Source organism: Oncorhynchus kisutch, linkage group LG1 (genome assembly GCF_002021735.2).
Source record: "Oncorhynchus kisutch isolate 150728-3 linkage group LG1, Okis_V2, whole genome shotgun sequence".
Classification (NCBI taxonomy): domain Eukaryota; kingdom Metazoa; phylum Chordata; class Actinopteri; order Salmoniformes; family Salmonidae; genus Oncorhynchus; species Oncorhynchus kisutch.
Window position 1 is genome coordinate 54386422 of NC_034174.2, and position 24622 is coordinate 54411043.

At 40.3% G+C, this 24622-nt stretch overlaps 2 protein-coding genes across 2 annotated transcripts in view; one reads left to right on the forward strand and one right to left on the reverse strand.

The window, feature by feature from the left end:
• Window positions 1-14323, reverse strand: part of LOC109891176 (mRNA (2'-O-methyladenosine-N(6)-)-methyltransferase) — a 45141-nt gene extending 30818 nt beyond the window's left edge. Inside the window, exons 1-5 of the mRNA XM_020483516.2 lie at window positions 14109-14323; window positions 8880-9023; window positions 5510-5634; window positions 5167-5298; window positions 4756-4898 (exon numbers count right to left, since the gene is read on the reverse strand). Of these exons, the coding sequence (XP_020339105.1) occupies window positions 4756-4898; window positions 5167-5298; window positions 5510-5634; window positions 8880-9003 (524 nt within the window). The 5' untranslated portion in view covers window positions 9004-9023; window positions 14109-14323. The remainder of the gene's footprint in view (window positions 1-4755; window positions 4899-5166; window positions 5299-5509; window positions 5635-8879; window positions 9024-14108) is intronic.
• The window catches only part of LOC109890990 (phospholipid transfer protein-like), a 30729-nt gene continuing 19782 nt past the window's right edge, over window positions 13676-24622 (forward strand). The window contains exon 1 of the mRNA XM_031827126.1: window positions 13676-13794. The gene's annotated coding sequence lies outside the window, so the exon portion shown is untranslated. The remainder of the gene's footprint in view (window positions 13795-24622) is intronic.

The following is a 24622-nucleotide window of genomic DNA, read 5'->3' on the forward strand; positions in this document are numbered from 1 at the left end:
ATATAGGATTCGTTTTGCTGTGGATATAGATACTTTTGTACCCGTTTCCTCCAGCATCTTCACAAAGTCCTTTGCTGTTGTTCTGGGATTGATTTGCACTTTTCATACCAAAGTACGTTCATCTCTAGGAGACAGAACATGTCTTCTTCCTGAGCGGTATGACGGCTGCATGGTCCCATAGTGTTTATACTTGTGTACTATTTTTTGTACAGATGAATGTGGTACCTTCAGGCGTTTGGAAATTTCTCCCAAGAATTAACCAGACTTGTGGAGGTCTACAGTTCTTTTTCTGAGGTCTTGGCTGATTTCTTTTGATTTTCCCATGATGTCAAACAAAGAGGCACTGAGTTTGAAGGTAGGCCTTGAAATACATCCACAGATACACCTCCAATTGACTCAAATGATGTCAATTAGCCTATCAGAGGCTTCTAAAGCCATTACATAATTTGCTGGAATTTTCAAAGCTGTTTAAAGGCACAGTCAACTTAGTGTATGTAAACTTCTGACCCACTGGAATTGTGATAGTGAATTATAATTATGAAATATTCTGTCTGTAAACAATTGTTGGAAAAATTACTTGTGTCATGCACAAAGTAGATGTCCTAACCGACTTGCCAAAACCATAGTTTGTTAACAAGAAATTTGTGGAGTTGTTGAAAAATGGGTTTTAATGCATCCAACCTCAGTGTATGTAAACTTCGACTTAAACTGTACGTGTTAAGCAGATGTTATTGCGGGTGTAGTGAAATGCTTGTGTTTCTTTTGCAAACAGTGTAGTAATATCTAACAAAACACACAATCTAAAGTAAAGGAATTAGAATATGTTAAATATATGAACGAGCAATGTCAGAGCGGCATAGACTAAGATACAGTAGAATAGGTTAGAATACAGTATAAACATATGAGATGAGCAATGCAAAATATGTAAACATTATTAAAGTGACTAGTGTTCCATTATTAAAGTGGCCAGTGATTTCAAGTCCATGTATATAGGGCAGCAGCTTCTAATGTGCTATTTAACAGTCTGGCCTTGCGATAGACTGCAAACAGCTTCTCGGTCCCAGCTTTGATGCACCTGTACTGACCTCACCTTCTGGATGATAGTGAGGTGAACAAGCAGCGGCTCGGGTGGTTGTTGTCATTGATGATCTTTTTGGCTTTCCTGTGACATCGGGTGCTGTAGGTGTCCTGGAGGACAGGTAGTTTGTCCCCAATGATGCGTTGGGCAGACTGCACAGGGTGACTCTGGAGAGTCCTGCGGTTGTGGGTGGTGCAGTTTCCGTACCAGGCGGTGATACAGCCCAACAGGATGCTCTCAACTGCATCTGTAAAAGTTAGTGAGGGTTTTAGGTGACAAGCCAAATTTCTTCAGCCTCCTGTGGTTGAAGAGTCGCTGATGCGCTTTCTTCACCACACTGTCTGTGTGGGTGGACCATTTCAGTTTCTCAGTGTTGTGTACGCCGAGGTACTTAAAACTATCCACCTTGTCCACTGCGGTCCCATCGATGTGTAAGGGGGGGGGGGTCCACAATCATCTCCTTTGTATGTTGACGTTGAGGGAGAGGTTATTTTCCTGGCAACACACTCCCAGGGCCCTCACCTCCACCCTCTAGGCGGTCTCGTCATTGTTGGTAATCAGGCCGGAGTACATGAGGGGGCTGAGCACGCATCCTTAAGGGGCCCCAGTGTTGAGGATCAGCAAAGTGGAGGTGTTTTTTATCCTACCTCACCACCTGGGGGCAGCCATTCAGGAAGTCCAGGACCCAGTTTCACAGGGCGGGGTTCAGACCCAGGGACTCAAGCTTAATGATGAGCTTGGAAGGTACTATGGTGTTGAATGCTGAGCTTTTTTGCAAAGAACGATGCATGGCCATCATATTTCTAATGTTTAGGCCTATCATAGAAAGAATGTAGCCAGTTACATTTCTTAATGAAGATACAGTGGGGAGAACAAGTATTTGATAACCTGCAAAATCGGCAGTGTTTCCTACTTACAAAGCATGTAGAGGTCTGTCATTTTTATCATAGGTACACTTCAACTGTGAGAGGCGGAATCTAAAACAAAAATCCAGAAAATCAGATTGTATGATTTTTAAGTAATTCATTTGCATTTTATTGCATGACATAAGTATTTGATCACCTACCAACCAGTAAGAATTCTGGCTCTCACAGACCTGTTAGTTTTTCTTTAAGAAGCCCTCCTGTTCTCCACTCATTACCTGTATTAACTACACCTGTTTGAACTCGTTACCTGTATAAAAGACACCTGTCCACACACTCAATCAAACAGACTCCAACCTCTCCACAATGGCCAAGACCAGAGAGATAAAATTGTAGACCTGCACAAGGATGGGATGGGCTACAGGACAATAGGCAAGCAGCGTGGTGAGAAGGCAACAACTGTTGGCGCAATTATTAGAAAATGGAAGAAGTTCAAGATGAGGGTCAATCACCCTCGGTCTAGGGCTCCATGCAAGATCTCACCTTGTGGGGCATCAATGATAATGAGGAAGGTGAGGGATCACCCCAGAACTACACGGCAGGACCTGGTCAATGACCTGAAGAGCTGGGACCACAGTCTCAAAGAAAACCATTAGTAACACACTACGCCGTCATGGATTAAAATCCTGCAGCGCACGCAAGGTCCCCCTGCTCAAGCCAGCGCATGCCCAGGCCCATCTGAAGTTTGACCATCTGGATGATCCAGAGGAGGAATGGGAGAAGGTCATGTGGTATGATGAGACAAAAATAGAGCTTTTTGGTCTAAACTCCACTCGCCGTGTTTGGAGGAAGAAGAAGGATGAGTACAACCCCAAGAACACCATCCCAACCATGAAGCATGGAGGTGGAAACATTATTTGGGGATGCTTTTCTGCAAAGCGGACAGGATGACTGCACCGTATTGAGGGGAGGATGGATGTGGCCATGTATCGCGAGATCTTGGCCAACAACCTCCTTCCCTCCGTAAGATCGTTGAAGATGGGTCGTGGCTGAGTCTTCCAGCATGACAACGACCCGAAACACACAGCCAGGGCAACTAAGGAGTGGCTCCGTAAGAAGCATCTCAAGGTCCTGGAGTGGCCTAGCCAGTCTCCAGACCTGAACCCAATAGAAAATCTTTGGAGGGAGCTGAAAGTCTGTATTGCCCAGCAACAGCCGAAACCTGAAGGATCTGGAGAAGGTCTGTATGGACGAGTGGGCCAAAATCCCTGCTGCAGTGTGTGCAAACCTGGTCAAGAACTACAGGAAACGTATGATCTCTGTAATTGCAAACAAAGGTTTCTGTACCAAATATTAAATTCTGCTTTTCTGATATATCAAATACTTGTCATGCAATAAAATGCTAATGAATTACTTAAAAATCATACAATGTGATTTTCTGGATTTTTGTTTTAGATTCCGTCTCTCACAGTTGAAGTGTACCTATGATAAAAAATACAGACCTACATGCTTTGTAAGTAGGAAAACCTGCATAATCGGCAGTGTATCAAATACTTGTTCTCCCCACTATATATGAAAGATATGCTAGATGAAAATCTAGATACCGTCCAACGCTAATTGAAAGTATAGGAAGTGGTTTTTTTCTTCTCCACTGTGACCGGTAATCAGAGTTCAACCAACTTTTTTATTTTACCACTACATCACTGGCTACAGGCAGGCTTATTTGAAGTTCATGGTAATAGGCCTACCTACACATTGCAGCCTAGTCTAGTAAACATTGACCATCCCATTTTTCCCGGGACAGTTTTATTCCCATTTCGGGCTACCAAAAAGGTAACTTTCTCAGGAAGATGTATCAATTAATTTTGGCCTAATCAAGAGCAACCACTGAATGTCATTAGGCACACTTTTTGGTGTTTTGTAACAGATGTCTATTTCCATTCATCAAATGGCGCGAGTATACATGCATTGCACTGTTTGGATTATTTTGGAGTGGACGAACATGCACAGGTAGCCTACGCTTTGAAGCTATTTGTCTGACAATCAGATGAAAGCATCATGACTGGTGGTGTTCATGACACATTAAATGGCAATACATTTTTACTGTTAAATTAAGTCTTTATTATTATGTCCATAACAAATGTGTTATGTCACGGTGTAATTCGCACTCTGACTGTAGTGTACTATAGGCTACACAAATATTTATAGAAACACAAGCAGATCAGCATATTATGCTATAGCAGTTGTGACATAACAGGTCTTCCTCAGGTAGCGTTCTACATAACATGACATAAAAGGGCCAGTTTTTCTTCCTAGTCCTGTAGTAAAAAGCATGGTCAATGGAGAATCACCATCGAAATAGCTTTTTAACCCAGGGCTACTAAACTTTGAGAAGTAGGTTAGCTTTTTTCGTCATTAATATTGTTCTGGAGGGAGCTCTGCAGAGTGGTCACTAGCTGGCACAGCCACAAAGTCATACAATCAATCATACAAACTTAAATTAAAACAATAATGTTGGGTTTCATGAATTTTTACATTATAGCCAATTTTGACATAGCAGTTGGTCCATCAAGCGGGGGATTTTTTTTTGTTTTGCTCAGTTCTGCCTTAAGGACAACACTCATCTGAAATAAACGTCAACCTGCGTCCGAGAAACCGTAGCAAAAACTGGCAAATGACCTGTTGGGATGAAGATCTGAGTCCATACACCATGGTAGTAGTCATTTTAATTTACATTTTTATCAGTTGAAATGGACATGGGGCGATGGGATGTCTACATTTCGATTCCAGTGACTGATGTGTGGCTGTACTCACATGGTGGGACGGTATAGGGCCGATGCCGGCTGACCTGGCTTGTCCTCTGTGCCTGTGGTAGAGTTCCACGGCTTTGCCCTGGGGGTAATGGGTGAGATGGGCACTGTGGGGGTTGTTGGGGTTACAGGTATACCAATCTCAATCTGTCAATGACACAGTCACATATTGGATTAGAGTGACAGAGGAAATATTCAAATTTAAAAACAGTTTAAAACAATCTACAGAGACAAGGGGCACACCATGTTATTATGTTTAAACATTAATTTCCTGCTGTCAAATATAAGAGACAGCACAGTGTAGTCCAGTAGTTAAGCTCACCAAAACAAATTGGTGGTATAGAAGCATGAAAATTGTCACACTTGTAATATTTTGCGGCATTGACGAAGAAACGTGTCCTGCTCAATGACTCACCTTGGGCCTCTTGAAGCTGTTAAGACCACCCTGGGCGGCCTCCTCCGACAGGAGTCTCTTGCGCTGCCCGTTGCCCACGCCGGCGTCACCTGCCCCCTCCACCGAGGCAGCATTCAAACCCAGTGGGTCAGACTACAAAGACAGGAACAAACAGGGCAGCTGCCCCGTTAGAAAACTGCTGGAGAAGAGTGATGTTGATAAGGTTCAGACCAAGTTCCATCAAGAGACAGTTACTGAAGAAAGAAAAAAAAAAGAGAGTGTGAGGTACTAAGTGCAGAAATAAAGAGAACAATTATTTTTCCCTCTGTCCCAAATCAAGAAGCTATAACCATTTTGCACTCACAATGACATCATGCTGCCCCAGGATTGGCATCTCCCACATCGACTGATTGGTGAAGCGGTTGAACCAGTAGGGTCGATTCTCCCGCTTGCTCCAGCATTTCGACCAGCCGGCCTGGACGAGCTCGTCTGCACAGGAAAGGCGTCAGAAAGGTCACATCTATCTTCAGTCTGGTTCTTCTCACTTGTAAGTAGCAAGTCAACATAGACAAAGCCAGTATCCTTTCCTTCCTAAGCACTGATCTTAAGCCTCATGTATACCCTACGTATATGCCTTCAGAAAGTATTCACGCCCCTTGACATTTTCCACATTATGTTGCGTTACAGCCTATATTTGAAATGGATTACATTTAGATTTTTTTTTGTCACTGGCTTACACACAATACCCCAAAAATGTCAAAGTGGAATTATTTTGGGGCGAAATCCTGCACATAGCTTCAACCATGTGCTACCACTTTAAGAGCGCATCAGCAGTCAGAAAGGAGGAAACAAAGAGAGCTCTTCCGGCTTTCTGGGAGGGAGCTTTCGGTTGGCGAGGCAGTTTGATCAGGGTGTGCAATGCTGCAGAAGTCTTGTTTATTTTCAGCGTGCCGAGTTTGTAAAAGTGTTTAACTCGATGGTCGGTGTTACCGCTCTAAATCTTTTGGGACCGCACCAGTTATTGATCGCATGGATTAGTAGCAACATTGTTGCAAAGCTTTGACATACAAACAACAAAAACCAGACAGACAGACAGCTGTTGACTTCAGGCTTGCCGTTGCACTAAGACCCCCCCCTCTCTCTCCCCTCTATCGTTCCAGTGCTTTACACTGCAGCAGACTTTTTTTTTCTCCAATGCGCTTCCCTTTGATGTTCAGTGTCGCTGGACACTGCCAGAAGTATTTGGGTGTACATTGTAGGTAAATGGGAGGTTGCTTGCAAGTTTATGGTGTATTGCTATTTGAACTGTATTGATGTGGGGTGATACTATTGACATGTGGCCAAGACGTTTTTGGACATTTTAAGGCCTTTGTTTGGTCTATGAACACCCCCCCAAATTCATATCCTCTGCACTCCTCCACTGGGAGATAATACAGATTATTGCAAATCCTCTAATGTTGATGACTGGGTTCTTTCTTGTAAATTGTTTCTATGAAGTTGCCATTAAATTACTCAGCCATTATTATTGGTTGGGTTCCCCCTGTGCTGTGATGTGTTTTATATGGTGTCTCATCTTTTCTCTCAACTGGCTATCTGGCAAACAGACTACACTCTAGGCAGTCTCTTCTGCTGATGTGTGTCGGTCTAGCAGTGGTACTCTATCCTACTCTTTTCCTTTCGGCAGGGTTAATACTTGTCTGGCTCCCAAACAAAATCTTTATCTTTACCCCTCTCTAACAACATCGCTACAATGTTTTTCAAATTAATACAAAATGAAAAGCTGAAACGTCTTGGGTCAATAAGTAATCAAACACTTTGTTATGGGAACCCTAAATAAGTTCAGGAGTAAAAATGTGCTTAACAAGTCACAAAATAAGTTGCATGGACTCACTCTGTGTGCAATAATAGTGTTTAAGATGATTTATGAATGACTACCTCATCTCTGTACCCCACACATACAGATAACTGTAAGGTCCTTCAGTCGAGCAGTGAATTTCAAACACAGATTCAACCACAAAGGGAGGTTTACCAATGCCTCACAAAGAAGGGCACCCATTGGTAGATTGGGTAAAAAAATATATATTAAAAAGCAGATATTAAATATCCCTTTGAGCATGGTGAAGTTATGAATTATTCTTTGGATGGTGTATCAATACACCCAGATACAGGCATCCTTCTTAAATCAGTTGCCGGAGAGGAAGGAAACCCCTCAAGGATTTCACAAGGCCAATGGTGATTTTAAAACCGTTACCAAGTGTAGTGGCTGTGATGGGAGAAAACTGAGAGGAAGGAAACTCCTCAAGGATTTCACAAGGCCAATGGTGATTTTAAAACCGTTACCAAGTGTAGTGGCTGTGATGGGAGAAAACTGAGTTGTTGCTCCACAATACGAACCTAATTGACAAAGTGAAAAGAAGGAACCCTGTACAGAATACACATATTCTAAAACATGCATCCTATTTGCAACAAGGCACTAAAGTAATACAGCAAAGAAAATGTGGCAAAGCAATTAACTTCTGAATACAAAGTGTCATGTTTGGGGCAAATCCAATACGACACATTAGAGTACCACTCTCCATATTTTCAAGCATAGTGGTGACTGCATCATGTTATGGGTATGCTTGTAATCATTAAGGACTGTGGAGTTTTTCAGGATACAAAAATAAATGGAATAGAGCTAAGCACCGGCAAAATCCTAGAGGAAATCTTGGTTCAGTGTGCTTTCCACCAGAACTGGGAGATGAATTCACCTTTCAGCAGGACAATAACCTAAAACACAAGGTAAAATCTACACTGGCGTTACTTACCAAGAAGACAGTGCCTGAGTTACAGTTTTGACTTAAATCTACTTGAAATTCTATGGCAAGACCTGAAAATGGTTGTCTAGCAATGATCAACAACCAATTTGCCAGTGCTTGAAGAATTTGAAAATAGGTTTGGAGTCTTATCCTGAAAGACTGACAGCTGTAGTCGCTGCCAAAGGCGTTTCTGCAAAGTAATGACTCAGCGGTGTGAATACTTATGTAAATGAGATATTTCTATATTTAATTTTCAATAAATTAGCAACATTTTAAAAACATATTTTCACTTAGTTATTATGGGTATTGTGTGTAGATGTGATATTTAAAAATAAAAATAAATCAGCTTTGTATTCAGGCTACAACAACAAAATACGGAATAAATATTTTCTGAAGGCACTGTACATGGCATGGACTACATGTAGCGTCGCAAAATAGCAAAAGACATTTGCAGCCCTGTAAGTCATAACTTGGTGCAAGAACACATGATCTTGCATTGCATACCAAGGGTATACATTAGGCTTTAAAATAATTGTACGGTGGGAATCCTCTTGGCAAGTGGGATTCTGGCATATTGCTTCACTTATCCTGTATTTTTGATCAGTGTAGAGAAAGAAAATGGCAGAATAGGAAGCTAATTTCAAACTATTGTGATGGTGAGGGTAATTTAAATACTGGCATAATATTTTTATTTTTTTAAGAGTGGGGCTGGTGAAGAGGTTGGAAAGACAGGGAAGATAGTGGTGGTGAGTCAAAGCGCAATTCGCCAGATTCGAACCCATGCCAACTCTGGCATACATGTGCCGGTGTCAGTGGCTCTAATCATTGGACCACACAGGCCAATGGCATTGTCATTTTACCTCACACTGACTGCTTGGAGAGCAGAGTTACGAGATATATGCACAGCTTGATGTCATGTCACTAGGGCCATCTTACCTGGCAACTCTGGCATGGGCTTGCTAGTTGAAGGTGAGACCGGAGACCCCTGTGTGGCAGAGCCTGTTGGAGACATCACCAAAGCAGTGTCCCCCTTCACTGTTCCGTGGTTCTCACTTGACATCTCTCCTCATCTGTCCTGTCCTGAAAAAAAAAGATTGTGCCAAATTAGCAAAGGAGTTTTCACTCAACTTTGCCTTGTTAAGTACAGTTGAAGTCGAAAGTTTACATACACCTTAGCCAAATAAACTGAGTTTAAATGTTTCACAATTCCTGACATTTAATCCGAGTAAAAATGTTTTAGGTCAGTTAGGATCACCACTTTATTTTAAAAATGTGAATGTCAGAATAATAGTAGAGAGAATGATTTATTTCAGCTTTTATTTCTTTCATCACATTCCCAGTGGATCAGGACTTTACATACACTCAATTAGTATTTGGTAGCATTGCCTTGGGTCAAACATTTTGGGTAGCCTTCCACAAGCTTCCCACAATAAGTTGGGTGAATTTTGTCCTATTACTCCTGACAAAGATGGTGTAACTGAGTCAAGTTTGTATGCCTCCTTGCTCGCACATGCTTTTTCAGTTCTGCCCACACATTTTCTATATGATTGAGGTCAGGGCTTTGTGATGGCCAATCCAATACCTTGACTTTGTGGTCCTTATGCCATTTTGCCTCAACTTTGGAAGTATGCTTGTGGTCATTGTCATTTGGAAGACCCATTTGCGACCAAGCTTTAACTTGACTGATGTCTTGAGATGTTGCTAAATTATGTGGATATATTGTTCTTTCCTCATTATGCCATCTATTTTGTGAAGTGCACCAGTCCCTCCTGCAGCAAAGCACCGCCACAACATGATGCTGCCAACCCTGTGGTTCACGGTTGGGATGGTGTTCTTCGGCTTGCAAGCCTCCCCCTTTTTCCTCCAAATATAACGATGGTCATTATGGCAAAGAAGTTCTATTTTTTCGGACCAGAGGACATTTCTCCAAAAACTACGATCTTTGTCCCTATGTGCAATTGCAAACCATAGTCTGGCTTTATGATGGCGGTTTCGGAGCAGTGGCTTCTTCCTTCCTGAGCGGCCTTCAGGTTACGTCGATAGATTACTTGTTTTACTGTGGATATAGATACTTTTGTACCGGTTTCCTCCAGCATCTTCACAAGGTCCTTTGCTGTTGTTCTGGGATTGATTTGCACTTTTCACACCAAAGTACGTTCATCTCTAGGAGACAGAACACGTCTCCTTCCTGAGCGGTATGACGGCTGTGTGGGTCATGGTGTTTATACTTGCGTACTATTGTTTGTAGAGATGAACGTGGTACCTTCAGACGTTTGGAAATTGCGCCCAAGGATGAACCAGACTTGTGGAGGTCTACAATTGCTTTTCTGAGGTCTTGGCTGATTTCTTTTGATTTTACCATGATGTCAAGCAAAGAGGCATTGACTTTGAAGGTAGGCCTTGTTCAGGTATTTTCCAAGCTGTTTAAAAGGCACAGTCAACTTAGTGTATGTAAACTTCTGACCCACTGGAATTGTGATACAGTGAACTAAGTGAAATAATCTGTCTGTAAACAATTACTTGGAAAAATGACTTGTCATGCACAAAGTAGATGTCCTAACCGACTTGCCAAAACTATAGTTTGTTACCAAGAAATTTGTGGAGTGGTTGAAAAACGAGTTTTAATGACACCAACCTAAGTGTATGAAAACTTCCGACTTCAACTAATATACTGTGTACTATTCAAATGACAGAGCAAAGAACCTAGCTTTTTACTATTATTAAATGTGATAAAATGTAAAGATGTTCCATAATCTCCAAGGTACCCAGGTGGTGATTTGACATGCTTTCCGAAATTCAAGGGATCAAGCAAGACCTTCTATGCTATAATGGTGGTCCGCAAACAATCGTTGTAAGGTGCATGCCGTCACCTGCTGTGCTGGAGTATGCGATCAATCATGTTTTGCTTAATTCTGTATTACTAAGAAAAAAAGAAAAGAAAAATCCCTACTAACAAACCCTCCCCCATACTGAAAAACCCATCAAAAATGTTATTCTTTCATGCTGAGACAATCCAGCTTTAGGATTATTCAGTATTTTTAAAAATCATGTTGACAGGAACATCTTTTACACCTAAACTCTATTGCCGGCATTTCTGCTTTCAACAATTCGAGTAGTGTTGATAACCTTTCCAATGAAAGCTATGAAGTAAAATGTATTTCAAGGTAAGTTTTTACTCAGTGCACTGCACAAATACAGTGAAATGCCTTTCTTAATGGTCTTCCCCAGCAATGCAATAATCAATATCAGTAGTACTATAAAAATAAAACATTTAAAAATAAAAGTAGAACAAAAACACACAAGAAACAGAAATAAGAACACCAGAAAATAAGTAAGCTATGTAACAGGGTTAGTTCCAGGGTCAGTGACAATACCATATTTACAATGTGCAGGGATACTGGAGTGGTAGGGTATATATAAGGGTAAGTTGACTAGACGTCAAGAGATATAATAAACAGAGTTGCAGCAGCAGCATGTATGATGATTGTGTGTGTGTGTGTGTGTGTGTGTGTGTGTGTGTGTGTGTATAGAGTCAGTATGAATGTGTGTGCGTGTTGTGTGTGTGTGTGTTGGAGTGTCAGTATACGTGTGGATAGAGAGCAAAACATTTAATAAAATAGAAGGGTCAATGCAGATAGTCCGTGTAGTCATTTTGTTACAGCCTGAATTTAAAATGGATTTCATTGAGATTTTGTGTCACTTGCCTACACACACAATAACCCATACTGTCAAAGTGAAATTGTTTTTAGATATGTTTACAAATTGATCCAAAATGAAAAGCTGAAATGTGTTGAGTCAACAAGTATTCAACCCCTTTGTTATAGCAAGACCAAAAAAGTTCCAGAATATCCTTTTGAGCAAGGTGAAGTTATTAATTACACTTTGGATGGTGTGTCAATACACCAAGTCACTTGGGGGATTGACACAGGGATTCACTATGAGGCTAATGGTGACTAAAACGGTTATAATTTAATGGCTGTGATTGGAGAAAACTGAGGATAGATCAACAACATTGTAGTTACTCCAAAATACTAACCTTAATGACAGAGCGAAAAGAATGAATCCTGTACGGATTTAAAAAATATTCCAAAACATGCATGTGTCCAGAATACAAAGCCTTATGTTTCAGACAAATTGAAAACAACATCACTGACTACCACTCTTCATATTTTCAAGCATGGTGGTGGCTGCATCATGTTACGGGTATGCTTGTCATCGGCAAGGACTAGGGAGTTAAAAAAATAAAAAAATAATCAATTATCAGAGCTAAGTACAGGCAAAATCATAGAGGAAAACCTGGTTCGGAGATGTTTACCAAGAAGAAATTGAATGATCCTGTGAGGCCTAGCTGCAGTTTTGACTTAAACCGACTTGAAAATCTATGGCAAGACTTGAAAATGTCTGTCTAGAAATGATTAACAACCAACTTGACAGATGGAAGAATTTTTAAAGGAATAATTGTCAAATATTGTACAATCCAGGTGTGCAAAGCTATTAGCAATTTAACCAGAAAGATTCACAGCTGTAATCGCTACCAAAGGTGATTCTAACATGTATTGCCTCAGGGTTATGTAAATTCAATATCTGTATTTCATTTTCAAGAAATTCGCAAGAAATTCTACAAAATTGTTTTCACTTTGTCATTATGGGGTAGTGTGTGTAGACCAGTGACCGAAACAAATGTCAATTGAATCTATTCATTGTATTATGTTCATTACTTTCCCTTGTCATTTACCTGATTTTTAAATGTTATTCTTATTGAACCTTTATTTAACTAGGCAAGTCAGTTAAGGACAAAATCGTATTTACAATGAGGGCCTACCCCAGCCAGACCCTAACGACGCTGTTCACCGCCCTATGACAATACGTTAAAAACCTGTTTTTGCTAGCATATGACGGGGGTCGTCGGTTTGCAGGTCCCTATGCAAGAATGGGTGTAGTCCTGTAAATGAGGCCCTGGGGTCACAAACATCATCATACCTTAAACTCCCTTCACCAGAAGCGCCACTGCTTTCAGTAAGTAGCATGGTCCCTTTTTCCTCTTACTTTCCATTACAGACTATTCAGGTTCTTGACCATATCCTCAGAACGATCATCCATATTGATCGCATTACAGCACATATGTTGCTTCTCCAACCGCCGCATCCTCACTAGCCTACTTGCTGCCATCACAGCGTTCCAAGGATTTTCGCCTGGCCATATAATTTCATTGTTGTTACTATTCAACAAGCAAGACCTGTTGATCGTCCTGACAATTCTGCGGTTATAGTCTGGAGTGAATGGTAGCCTACTAGTGGTAATCATTCAATGAATGAATGATAGAGCCCATTCATCCAGACCCGTAGCGAGCGCACAAGAGAGTAATTAGCCAGACTAGTGCTTCTAGGTAGGTAACGTAAACAGCAGCTTGATAGATTATGTTGTACTTCCACAATGTGCTATTGGCAACAGTGCACCGGCAAAATCTGCGTCAAATCCCTCCGAACGAGCAGTGATACCAGCAGTGGGGATTACGCTGGTGAAGATAAACTATGTATAAAACACGAGGCTAGATAGTTAACTGTCTAGCTATACCTATGCATTTTAGTACCTAGTGTTTCATTATTAATTTGATGTCCTTTTGATTAACATAACATTTCAAATTGACATCTTGCAGATGTGTGTTCTAGCTTTACCGTTGATTACAGAATGGATGGATGAATGGGCAAAAGGACACGCATGCGCCTGCTACACCGCCCGAAAACAAACACGAAGGAGGGGACAACATCTGGTAGCTGCGCTACACAATAAAAGGCAACGGCAGTATCTCGGAACCCAAGTAGGGTGATACGTGGAAAACAGATCAAATACGGTAGGATACTGTACGAAATGGGTTTAGTGTGACATATACATGACGAGAATTAGTAAGGGTACCAGGTATATGCTGTCAATATAGGCGTATATGAACCCCTTTTACTTAAAACACATACAAATATTTAGGCGCGCACTTTGGTTGAGACAAAATAGCGCGCGATATCGAGTCATAGCAACCCTTGCAGACAACATTGTTTCTTTATTTCGTGCATTGACAATGCGTGTACATTTTGAGTGGATAATAGGATACCCTGCATGTTCCGCCACCTTCCCATGGCTTTCCTATAGCGCTAATGTGGTTATTCCCCTTACCTTATAGAGGTTTGTTGGGAACCTTGTATAGCCTTTGCTCTATTCAATCCGGACCTGCCTCCGCCTCTTCCTCCCCACCTTCTCCGCCATCTTGTTTCGGGGACGCGGGCCTTGGTATTGCGCACGCGCCAGTTTAGTTGTCGTTCTAGGCAATGCTTGTCATTGAGAAGTAGCCATATGTGGAAGGGCATTTGTAAACGTTCACATGCTGCAGAATCTTAGTAGCTAGTTCTTCAGAATTTTGCCTGTGAAAGTAGTCAGGCCAAAACATATTTGCGAACTCGTCTGAACTATTTAACCAGTAATACTCCGATGACATGGTTGGGATTACGAAATAATATCGAATTATATTCACTTTTGTGTAGTTTTGTTTTGTGCAGTGTCTACATTTTCAATTGATACAACTCATTATTAGTGACATGCTCAGTAGTCTATGTATTTATTATAATGTTATTAGATGTTGCATTATGCCTATGTGATGATACCATGTCAACCAGATGTATGTACTCATGTCTTTATGTTGACTAATAAATTAATAAGACTAATAAATTAACAACTTTAAATTCATGTTGATATTCTCTCTTTCTTTGTATTGTTCCATTATTTGTGCACTGAATGCTAAATAATATAAACTGTATAACATATTTTGGTTATTTGTCAAATGAAAGTTGCAGTCCTGGTAATAGGCTAGGGGAATTTCAGACATTTCAACAACAAAAAAAATCTATACCATCTGTTCCCTGCACATGATCTCAAGAAATCGTTTTTATTACTGTGCCTCAGGTGTGACTGGGTTGTTTGAAACGTGCATGCCAACAGTGTTACATCTGGGGAGTAATCATTAGTCCAAACGGTTGCAAAACCGAACAACTAAAATTAGAGTTTCAATTGGACAAAATGAGGTAGGGCCCTCCCAGTTTCGTTCTGTTTGCCGTTTAAGAAACGTTTTACAACAGAATCAGTGTAATGAGTACGCCCCTGATATTTTATCCCAGACATACAGGTCAGGAGAAAAATCGTCCCATTTTCACCAAACATTGTCAACACTGACATCTGGTGGTGTACGGATGTTCTGTTCTACTATGGCCATTAAAATTATTAAACATGATGAACCCATTACGTCTGACCCCTTTTGAGCACATTTTAATTCACCATTCAATTTGATGCGGTAGCCTACAATTGATGCAGAACCCCATTTAGCTCATTTTAAATATCCTCCCACTTCTCATCAGAATGGCTGTTTTATGTTAAAATATTCATAAAAGAAGTGAGCTGAGCCATCATTGTGGTGAGGAGCTGGGAACCATTAGGATCTGTTTGCTCCAGAGACTTAAATGGCAACAGCTTAACACTGAACCAACCATGCCCCTGTGGCTCCCAATTTGTTCAGCATTCCTGCACAGTTCAGTTGTTTGTGCAACAGAACTTGACGGCATAAAAGTGACCTAAATCGACATGACATACACCAAACTTACCTAACATTGCACCAGGTCAATAAAACTGGTAAAAATATATGATATAGGTCTCCAATGGCAACCTTATTGGGAAATTATCACTGTCTTAAGAGTATGCACAGTTATAACATTCCACTGGTTTAGCACAATCTATCCAATGGTTGGTACTAGCAAGTTTTTGTATTTTACCTCTGTCAGAAGACTGGTTTTCCAAATGTCAAGGCTACTGTTATTTAATTGACCTTGTGGCATGGAGTACCTCAAATAACCTTTGAATCATCATACTTTTAAAAAGCAAAACATGAATTCTTAAGAGAAGACAGGTTCTCTCACAAATTATAGACAGAATTGCACAAATAAAGCTATCTGTAAACTGGGCCCCTCAAGGATGTTTCAGGTCTTGAAAATTAATCATCATTTGGGATTTTGCATATACACTTACAGGTATTCTAAAATTGGTATGATGTCTGATTATATTCACTGCTCAAGCAAAATGAGGGATGTGAGTAAAAGAGATTAAGATGATGTAGACCGCTGGTTCTCAAACCTGGTCCTGGGGACCCAAAGGGGTGCACATTTTTGTTTTTGCCCTAGCACTACACAACTGATTCAAATGATCAACTCATGATGGTCCCTGGTCCCTAGGACCAGGGTTGAGAACCACTGATGTAGACAGACCAGGCAGCTCAGAATTCAATGTTCCCAGGAGTTGATGAGTTGAGAGGACAAATACTTTTCTGTGCCATCTCCACAATGGCACAAGCAAAGGTGAGTATGGGTGTATGACTTTCAGGTATTGTTGAATGTGTTTATTAAATTAAAGTTAGAAACTAATATCCTGCTAAGATTCGTGCTGAGATGCTGCACAGAATGTATTTTTCCAGACTGGTTTGGATTTGTGTTTTATGATGTGGGATGATACAACAGAGTGAACTATAGGAAGGCTTCACCCAATTAGGGATTTACAAACGGGTTGTTACCATTATCAATTCAAAAGGTATTAAGTGGATGTGGAAAATGCTGTTTATGTACACAGTTTTATGCTGTTTATGTATTTAAATCCTGTGTTTACTGTAATTATGTTAGATCATATCACTTGGATGAATTCCAACACAGATTAGAGATTTGATCAAATCTCAATACATTCTTCTGTTTCAAACTGGTGTGTGACTGAGTAAGTTAAAGCTTAATTGATGAGGACACCTTTCAGTGGAATTTAAGGTGCTGTGTTTTAGTAATGATAAAATGCTAACTTTGAGATAGTCTCTGAAAGATGTTGAAAGTAGAAAAAAAGAGTGATCACATGAAAATAATGAACCAAAGACGGCAGTATTGCAGCTCATCTTCACTCAATGAAAGTAATACTTTGACTAGAAAATATAGGCCCTGGGGTCCTACAATTAAGCCATAGGCCTATTGAAATAGGGCCTGAGGCTATGACAAATATTTATATAGAGATGTAGCAGTGGCTCTGCATAATATCTTATTTCTGAGATCAAGTGAGGAAACTTGATGCAAAGCCTCAACACGCATAACATCACTAGTTTGCTAGTTACTTGACTGGGATTGAGCAGGTTTGTGGTCAATTCGTAATTTCTCAATTTAATTCCATTGAACCATTGAATTTAATTTGAGTTGGCCACACCCCACAGGAAGCAGAATTTCAATCGAAATTAAATGGAAGGAAATATTATTTAATTCAAACCAATTCAACTGAGACATGAAACATATCATTCATTTGACAAATATTTTATCAGATTTGTATCTGACGCTTATTAATGCAAAGCATACACATACCATTTCAAATATTAAAAGATTTCTAACAGTATTTTTCATTGTCATGAGATCATTGTTCCCTTTCATACTCCAGTGTTTGATCTAATGCATTCTGGGAAATGTATATTTCCTGATATTTAAAACATTAAGGGAATTACAAATTATTATAGACAACTCACAACATGTTCTTAGAATAAGCCACTGTAAAACATGCCACTGTAATGAGTTAATATAGTTTCAGGAGAATGTTTTTAAAATGACATGTTTCAACCATATGTTACATGGAATTTGTATCCATACATGTCAAAATAAACATTTGTATAGTGATGTGTAGAATAAATAAGCCATTTGAATTTCATTGAATTAAATTGTACATCCTTTAATTCAAATTCAATTCAAATTCTGCCTCCTGTGTGGTGTGGCCTATTCAAGAATTGAATTGGAATTAAAGCGCAATTCGCAACTCAATTCAAAATGGACCTCAACCGTGGTATCTAGCAAGTTTGTTGTTTAGTTTTTTGGGGGGCTGCTCTTTTGTGGGGCTACTCTTACCTATGTGTCTCCTGAGATGTTTGTTATTTAAAATTGAAATGATTTTGCACACACATAATAATAAACCTTACGTACCACTGCAAATTACCTATATTATGTACTACATGAGTTCATGAGTTACTAAACACAAGATCGCATCAATACAAGCTCATACAAACACACCCTTTTCCCAGATCTCTTCACTCACGAGTTCTCTATCGGTCAATGGCCTGAATACCACAGCACACATGTGTGTTTAAACTGGAGTACCCTCACTCTACTCCATTGCAAAACACTTGTTTCCTATCAGCCAAAATAGTTATCTGGAGAAAGATTCCCATAACTGGGGGGATGGAGGATGATATTCAAATGGTATAGTTTATTAGGATCCCCATTAGCTGCTGCACATGTAGCAGCTACTCTTCCTTGGGTCCACATAAAACATACAAATACATGACAAAGTACAGAACCGTAACAGACAAGAACAACATAAGATATTTTATTTAAATCAATAAATATATAATAATAATAATAACAGGTATACAGTGTATTCGGTAAGTATTCAGACCCCTTGACTTTTTCCACAATTTGTTACATTAAGTTACAGCCTTATTCTAAAATTGATTAAATGCTTTTCCCCCCCCACATCAATGTATGCAGAATACCCCATAATGACAAAGCAAAAACTGTTTTTCTTTTAGAAATTGTTGCTAATTTATTACAAATTTAAAAAACGGAAATATTACATTTACATAAGTATTCAAACCCTTTACTCAGTACTTTCTTGAAGCACCTTTGGCAGTGATCACAGCATTGAGTCTTCTTGTGTATGAGACTACAAGCTTGGCAGATCCTCTCAAGCTCTGTCAGGTTGGATGGGGAGCGTTGCTGCACAGCTATTTTCAGGTCTCTAGAGATGTTCGATCGGGTCCAAGTCCGGGCTCTGTTCTTGAGTAACCAGCCATTCAGAGACTTGGACACTCCTGTGTTCTCTTGGCTGTGTGCTTAGGGTCATTATCCTGTTGAAAGGTGAACCTTCGCCCCAGTCAGAGGTCCTGAGCACTCTAGAGTAGGCTTACCAACATGCTTCACTGTAGGGATGGTGCCAGGTTTCCTCCAGACGTAATACTTGCCTTTCATCCAAAGAGTTCAATTTTGGTTTCATCAGACCTTTCTCATGGTCTGAGAGTCTTTAGGTGCCTTTTGGAAAACTCCAAGCGGGCTGTCATGTGCCTTTTACTGAGGAGTGGCTTCTGTCTGACCACTCTATCATAAAGGCCTGATTAGTGGAGTGCTGCAGAGATGGTGTCCTTCTGAAAAGTTCTCCCATCTCCACAGAGGAACTCCAGAGCTCTGTCAGAGTGACCATCAGGTTCTTGGTCACCTCCCACCTCATGGCCCTTCTCCCCCAATTGCTCAGTTTGGCCAGGCGGCCAGCTCTAGGAAGAGAATTGGTGGTTCCAAACATCTTCCATTTAAGAATGATTGAGGCCACTGTGTTCTTGGGGACCTTCAATTCTGCAGACATTTTTTTGTACCCTTCCCTAGATCTGTGCCTCGACACAATCCTGTCTCAAAGCTCTAAGAACAATTCCATTGACTTCATGGCTTGGTTTTTGCTGTGACATGCACTGTCAACTGTGGGAACTTATAGTGGCAAGAAAAAAGTATGCGAACCCTTTGGAATTACCTGGATTTCTGCATAAATTAGGCAAAGTTTGATCTGATCTTCATCTTAGTCACAACAGACGAACACAGTGTGCTTAAACTGATAACACAGATTATAGTATTTTTCTTGTCGATATTGAATACATAATTTAAACATTCATTGTTGGTTTGAAAAAGTATGTGAACTCCTAGGCTAATGACTTTTCCAAAAGCTAATTGGAGTCAGGAGTCGGCTAACCTGGAGTCCAATCAATGAGACGAGATTGGAGATATTGGTTAGAGCTGCCTTGCCCTATAAAAAAAAACACTCACAATATTTGTGTTTGCTATTCACAAGAAGCATTGCCTGATGTGAATCATGCCTCAAACAAAAGAGATCTCAGAAGACCTAAGATTAGGAATTGTTGACTTGCATAAAGCTGGAAAGGGTTACAAAAGTTTATCTAAAAGCCTTGATGTTTCAGTCCACAGAAAGACAAATTGTCTATAAATGGAGAAAGTTCAGCACTGTTGCTACTCTCCCTACGAGTGGCCATCCTGTAAAGATGACTGCAAGAGCACAGTGCAGAATGCTAAGAGGTTAAGAAGAATCCTAGAGTGTCAGCTAAAGATTTACATAAATCTCTGGAACATGCTAAAATCTCTGTTGACAAGTCTACGATAAACAAGAATGGTGTTCATGGGAGGACACCACGGAAGAAGCCACTGCTGTACAAAAAAAACATTGGTGCACGTCTGAAGTTCGCAAAAGAGCATCCTGGATGTTCCACAGCGCTTCTGGCAAAATACTCTGTGGATAGATTAAACTGAAGTTGAGTTGTTTGGAAGGAACACACAACACTGTGTGTGGAGAAAAAAAAGGCACAGCACACCAACATCAAAAACTCATCCCAACTGTAAAGTATGGTGGAGGGAGCATCATGGTTTGGGGCTGCTTTGCTGCCTCAGGGCCTGGACAACTTGCTATCATCGACTGAAAAATGAATTTCCACGTTTATCAAGACATTTTGCAAGAGAATGTTAGGCTATCTGTCTGCCAATTGAAGCTCAACAGAAGTTGGGTGACGCAACAGGACATCGACCCAAAACACAGAAGTAAATCAATGGATTTAACAGAATGGCTTCAACAGAAGAAAATAGTCCTTCTGGAGTGGCCCAGTCAGAGTCCTGACCTCAACCTGATTTAAAATGCTGTGGCATGACCTCGAGAGCAGTTCAAACCAGACATCCTAAGAATATTGTCGAACTGAAACAGTTTTGTGAATATGAATGGTCCAAAATTCCTCCTGACCATTGTGCAGGTCTGATCCGCAACTACAGAAAGTTTGGTTGAGGTAGTTGCTTCCAAAGGTGGGTCAACTAGTTATTAAATGCAAGGGTTTACATACTTTTTCCACCCTACGCTGTGAATTTTTACATGATGCGTTCAATAAAGACATGAAAACATATAATTGTTTGTGTGTTATTAGTTTAAGCAGACTGTGTTTGTCTATTGTTGTGACTTAGATGAAGATCCGATCAAATTTGATGACAAATTTATGCAGAAATCCAGGTAATTCCAAAGGGTTCACATACTTTTTCTTGCCATTGTTTGGACAGGTGTGTCTTTCCAAATCATGTCCAATCAATTGAATTTACCACAGGTGGACTCCAATCAAGTTGTAGAAACATCTCAAGGATAATTCATGGAAACAGAATGCACATCAGCTCGATTTTGATTCTCATAGTAAAGGGTCTGAATACTTATGTAAATAAGGTATTTCTGTTCTATTTGTAATACATTTGCAAAAACTCTAAAAACCTGTTTTCACTTTGTCATTATGGGGTATTGTGTGTAGATTGGTGAGGATTTTCTTTTATTTAATCAATTTTAGGATATGGCTGTAAACGTAACAGAATGTGGAAAAAGTCAAGGGTTCTGAATACCTTTCGAAGGTACTTATGTATATAGGAAAGACAACAAAAATACTATTTACACACATTCATATATCCACATTCTTATATGCAGTACATTTAAATTAGATATGTAGAAAGAGAAGAGGCGCTGTGATAAAAAAACATTGTATCTAGTTTTTAAAGCTAAACTTGCTTTTTGCCTGAGTAACCTCTGGTGGCAGAGCATTCCACGATGATATGGCTCTATACATAACTGAGTGACGCATTAAATCTGTTTTTGATTTGGTAGTGTGAAGAAACCCATAGTGCCATGTCTAGTGGGGTATGTATGTCTGTTCAAAGTTCATGGGAATAGATTATACAAGTTTGTTAGGCATTTTTAACACAAATGTTTCTTAAAATTACTAGAATAGAAGTAATCAATTTCTCTTCAACCCTCCACCACGAAAGACTATCATGCATGTTGTTGATGTTGGTTCTGTGTGTGTGCAGTTAAGGCCAAGGCGTGCTGCTTTTTTGAGCCAGCTGCAGCTTTGCTAGGTCTTCCTTTGCTGTACCTGACCATATTACCGGACAGTAATCAAGATGGGACAATATCAAAACCTGAACAACGAGTAAATCTTCACAACAACTTTGTCAATATGACTTGACCATGATAACTGACCATCCAATGTTACTCCTAAGAGTTCAGCTTCTTCAACTTGTTCAATGGTCACACCATTTATACACAACTCCAGTTGAGGTTTAGGTCTAAGAGAATGCTTTGAACCGAATACAAAGCTTTTGGTTTTAGATCTACAGTTGAAGTCGGAAGTTTACATACACCTTAGCCAAATAAACTGAGTTTAAATTTATCACAATTCCTGACATTTAATCCTAGTAACAAATTCCCTGTCTTAGGTCAGTTAGGATCACCACTTTATTTTAAGAATGTGAAATGTCAGAATAATAGTAGAGGGATTTAATTTCAGCTTTAATTTCTTTCATCACATTCCCAGTGGGTCAGAAGTTTACATACACTCAATTAGTATTTGGTAGCATTGCCTTTAAATTGTTTAACATGGGTGAAACGTTTTGGGTAGCCTTCCACAAGCTTCCCACAATAAGTTGGGTGAATTTTGGCCCATTCCTCCTGACAGAGCTGGTGTAACTGAGTCAAGTTTATAGGCCTCCTTGCTCGCACAAGCTTTTTCAGTTCTTCCCACAAATTTTCTATAGGATTGAGGTCAGGGCTTTGTGATGGTCACTCCAATGCCTTGTCTTTGTTGTCCATAAGCCATTTTGCCTCAACTTTGTATGTATGCTTGGGGTCATTGTCCATTTGGAAGACCCATTTGCGACCAAGCTTTAACTTCCTGATTGATGTCTTGAGATGTTGCTTCAATATATCCACATAATTTTCCTACCTCATGATGCCATCTATTTTGGGAAGTGCACCAGTCCCTCCTTCAGCAAAGCACTCCCACAACATGATTCTGTCATCCCTGTGCCTCATGGTTGGGATGGTGTTCTTCGGCTTGCAAGCCTTCCCCTTTTTCCTCCAAACATAACGATGGTCATTATGGCTAAATAGTTCTATATTTGTTTCATCAGACCAGAGGACATTTCTCCAAAAAGTAGAATCTTTGTCCCCATGTGCAGTTGCAAACTGTAGTCTGGCTTTTTTATATCAGTTTTGGAGCAGTGGCTTCTTCCTTCCTGAGCGGCCTTAGGTTATGATGTAGGACCCGTTTTACTGTGGATATAGATACTTTTGTACCCGTTTCCTCCAGCATCTTCACAAGGTCCTTTGCTTGTTCTGGGATGGTGTTTATACTTGCGTACTACTGTTTGTACAGATGAATGTGGTACCTTCAGGTGTTTGGAAATTGCTCCCAAGGTTGAACCAGACTTGTGGAGGTCTCCAATTCTTTCTTTCTTCTTTCTTTTGACACGATGTCAAGCAAATGGGCACTGAGTTTGAAGGTAGGCCTTGAAATACATCCACAGGTATGGATGCTTTATGTTTTGGATCATTGTCTTGTTGGAAGACAAATATCCGTCCCAGTCTCAGGTCTTTTGCAGACTCCATCAGGTTCTCCATCATTCTTCCAGAATGGTCCTGTATTTGGCTCCATCCATCTTCCCATCAATTTTAACCATCTTCCCTGTCCCTGCTGAAGAAAAGCAGGCCCAAACCATGATGCTGCCACCACCATGTTTGACAGTGGGGATGGTGTGTTCAGGGTGATGAGCTGGGTTGCTTTTACGCCAAACATAACGTTTTGCATTGTTGCCAAAAAGTTCAATTTGGGTTTCATCTGACCAGAGCACCTTCTTCCACATGTTTGGTGTGTCTCCCAGGTGGCTTGTGGCAAACTTTAAATGACACTTTTTATGGATATCTTTAAGAAATGGCTTTCTTCTTGCCACTCTTCCATAAAGGCCAGATTTGTGCAATATACGACTGATTGTTGTCCTATGGACAGAGTCTCCCACCTCAGCTGTAGATCTCTGCAGTTCATCCAGAGTGATCATGGGCCTCTTGGCTGCATCTCTGATCAGTCTTCTCCTTGTATGAGCTGAAAGTTTAGAGGGACGGCCAGGTCTTGGTAGATTTGCAGTGGTCTGATACTCCTTCCATTTCAATATTATCGCTTGCACAGTGCTCCTTGGGATGTTTAAAGCTTGGGAAATCTTTTTGTATCCAAATCCGGCTTTAAACTTCTTCACAACAGTATCTCGGACCTGCCTGGTGTGTTCCTTGTTCTTCATGATGCTCTCTGCGCTTTTAACGGACCTCTGAGACTATCACAGTGCAGGTGCATTTATACGGAGACTTGATTACACACAGGTGGATTGTATTTATCATCATTAGTCATTTAGGTCAACATTGGATCATTCAGAGATCCTCACTGAATTTCTGGAGAGAGTTTGCTGCACTGAAAGTAAAGGGGCTGAATAAGTTTGAAATATCCAATAAATGTCGTTCCACTTCATGATTGTGTCCCACTTGTTGTTGATTCTTCACAAAAAAATACAGTTTTATATCTTTATGTTTGAAGCCTGAAATGTGGCAAAAGGTCGCAAAGTTCAAGGGGGCCGAATACGTTCGCAAGGCACTGTATGTTTACATAACAGGTTAACACTTTCCTGTACTTTATTCTTTATTTGGATCCCAACTAGGAACAATACTCCGTCATTTTTTTG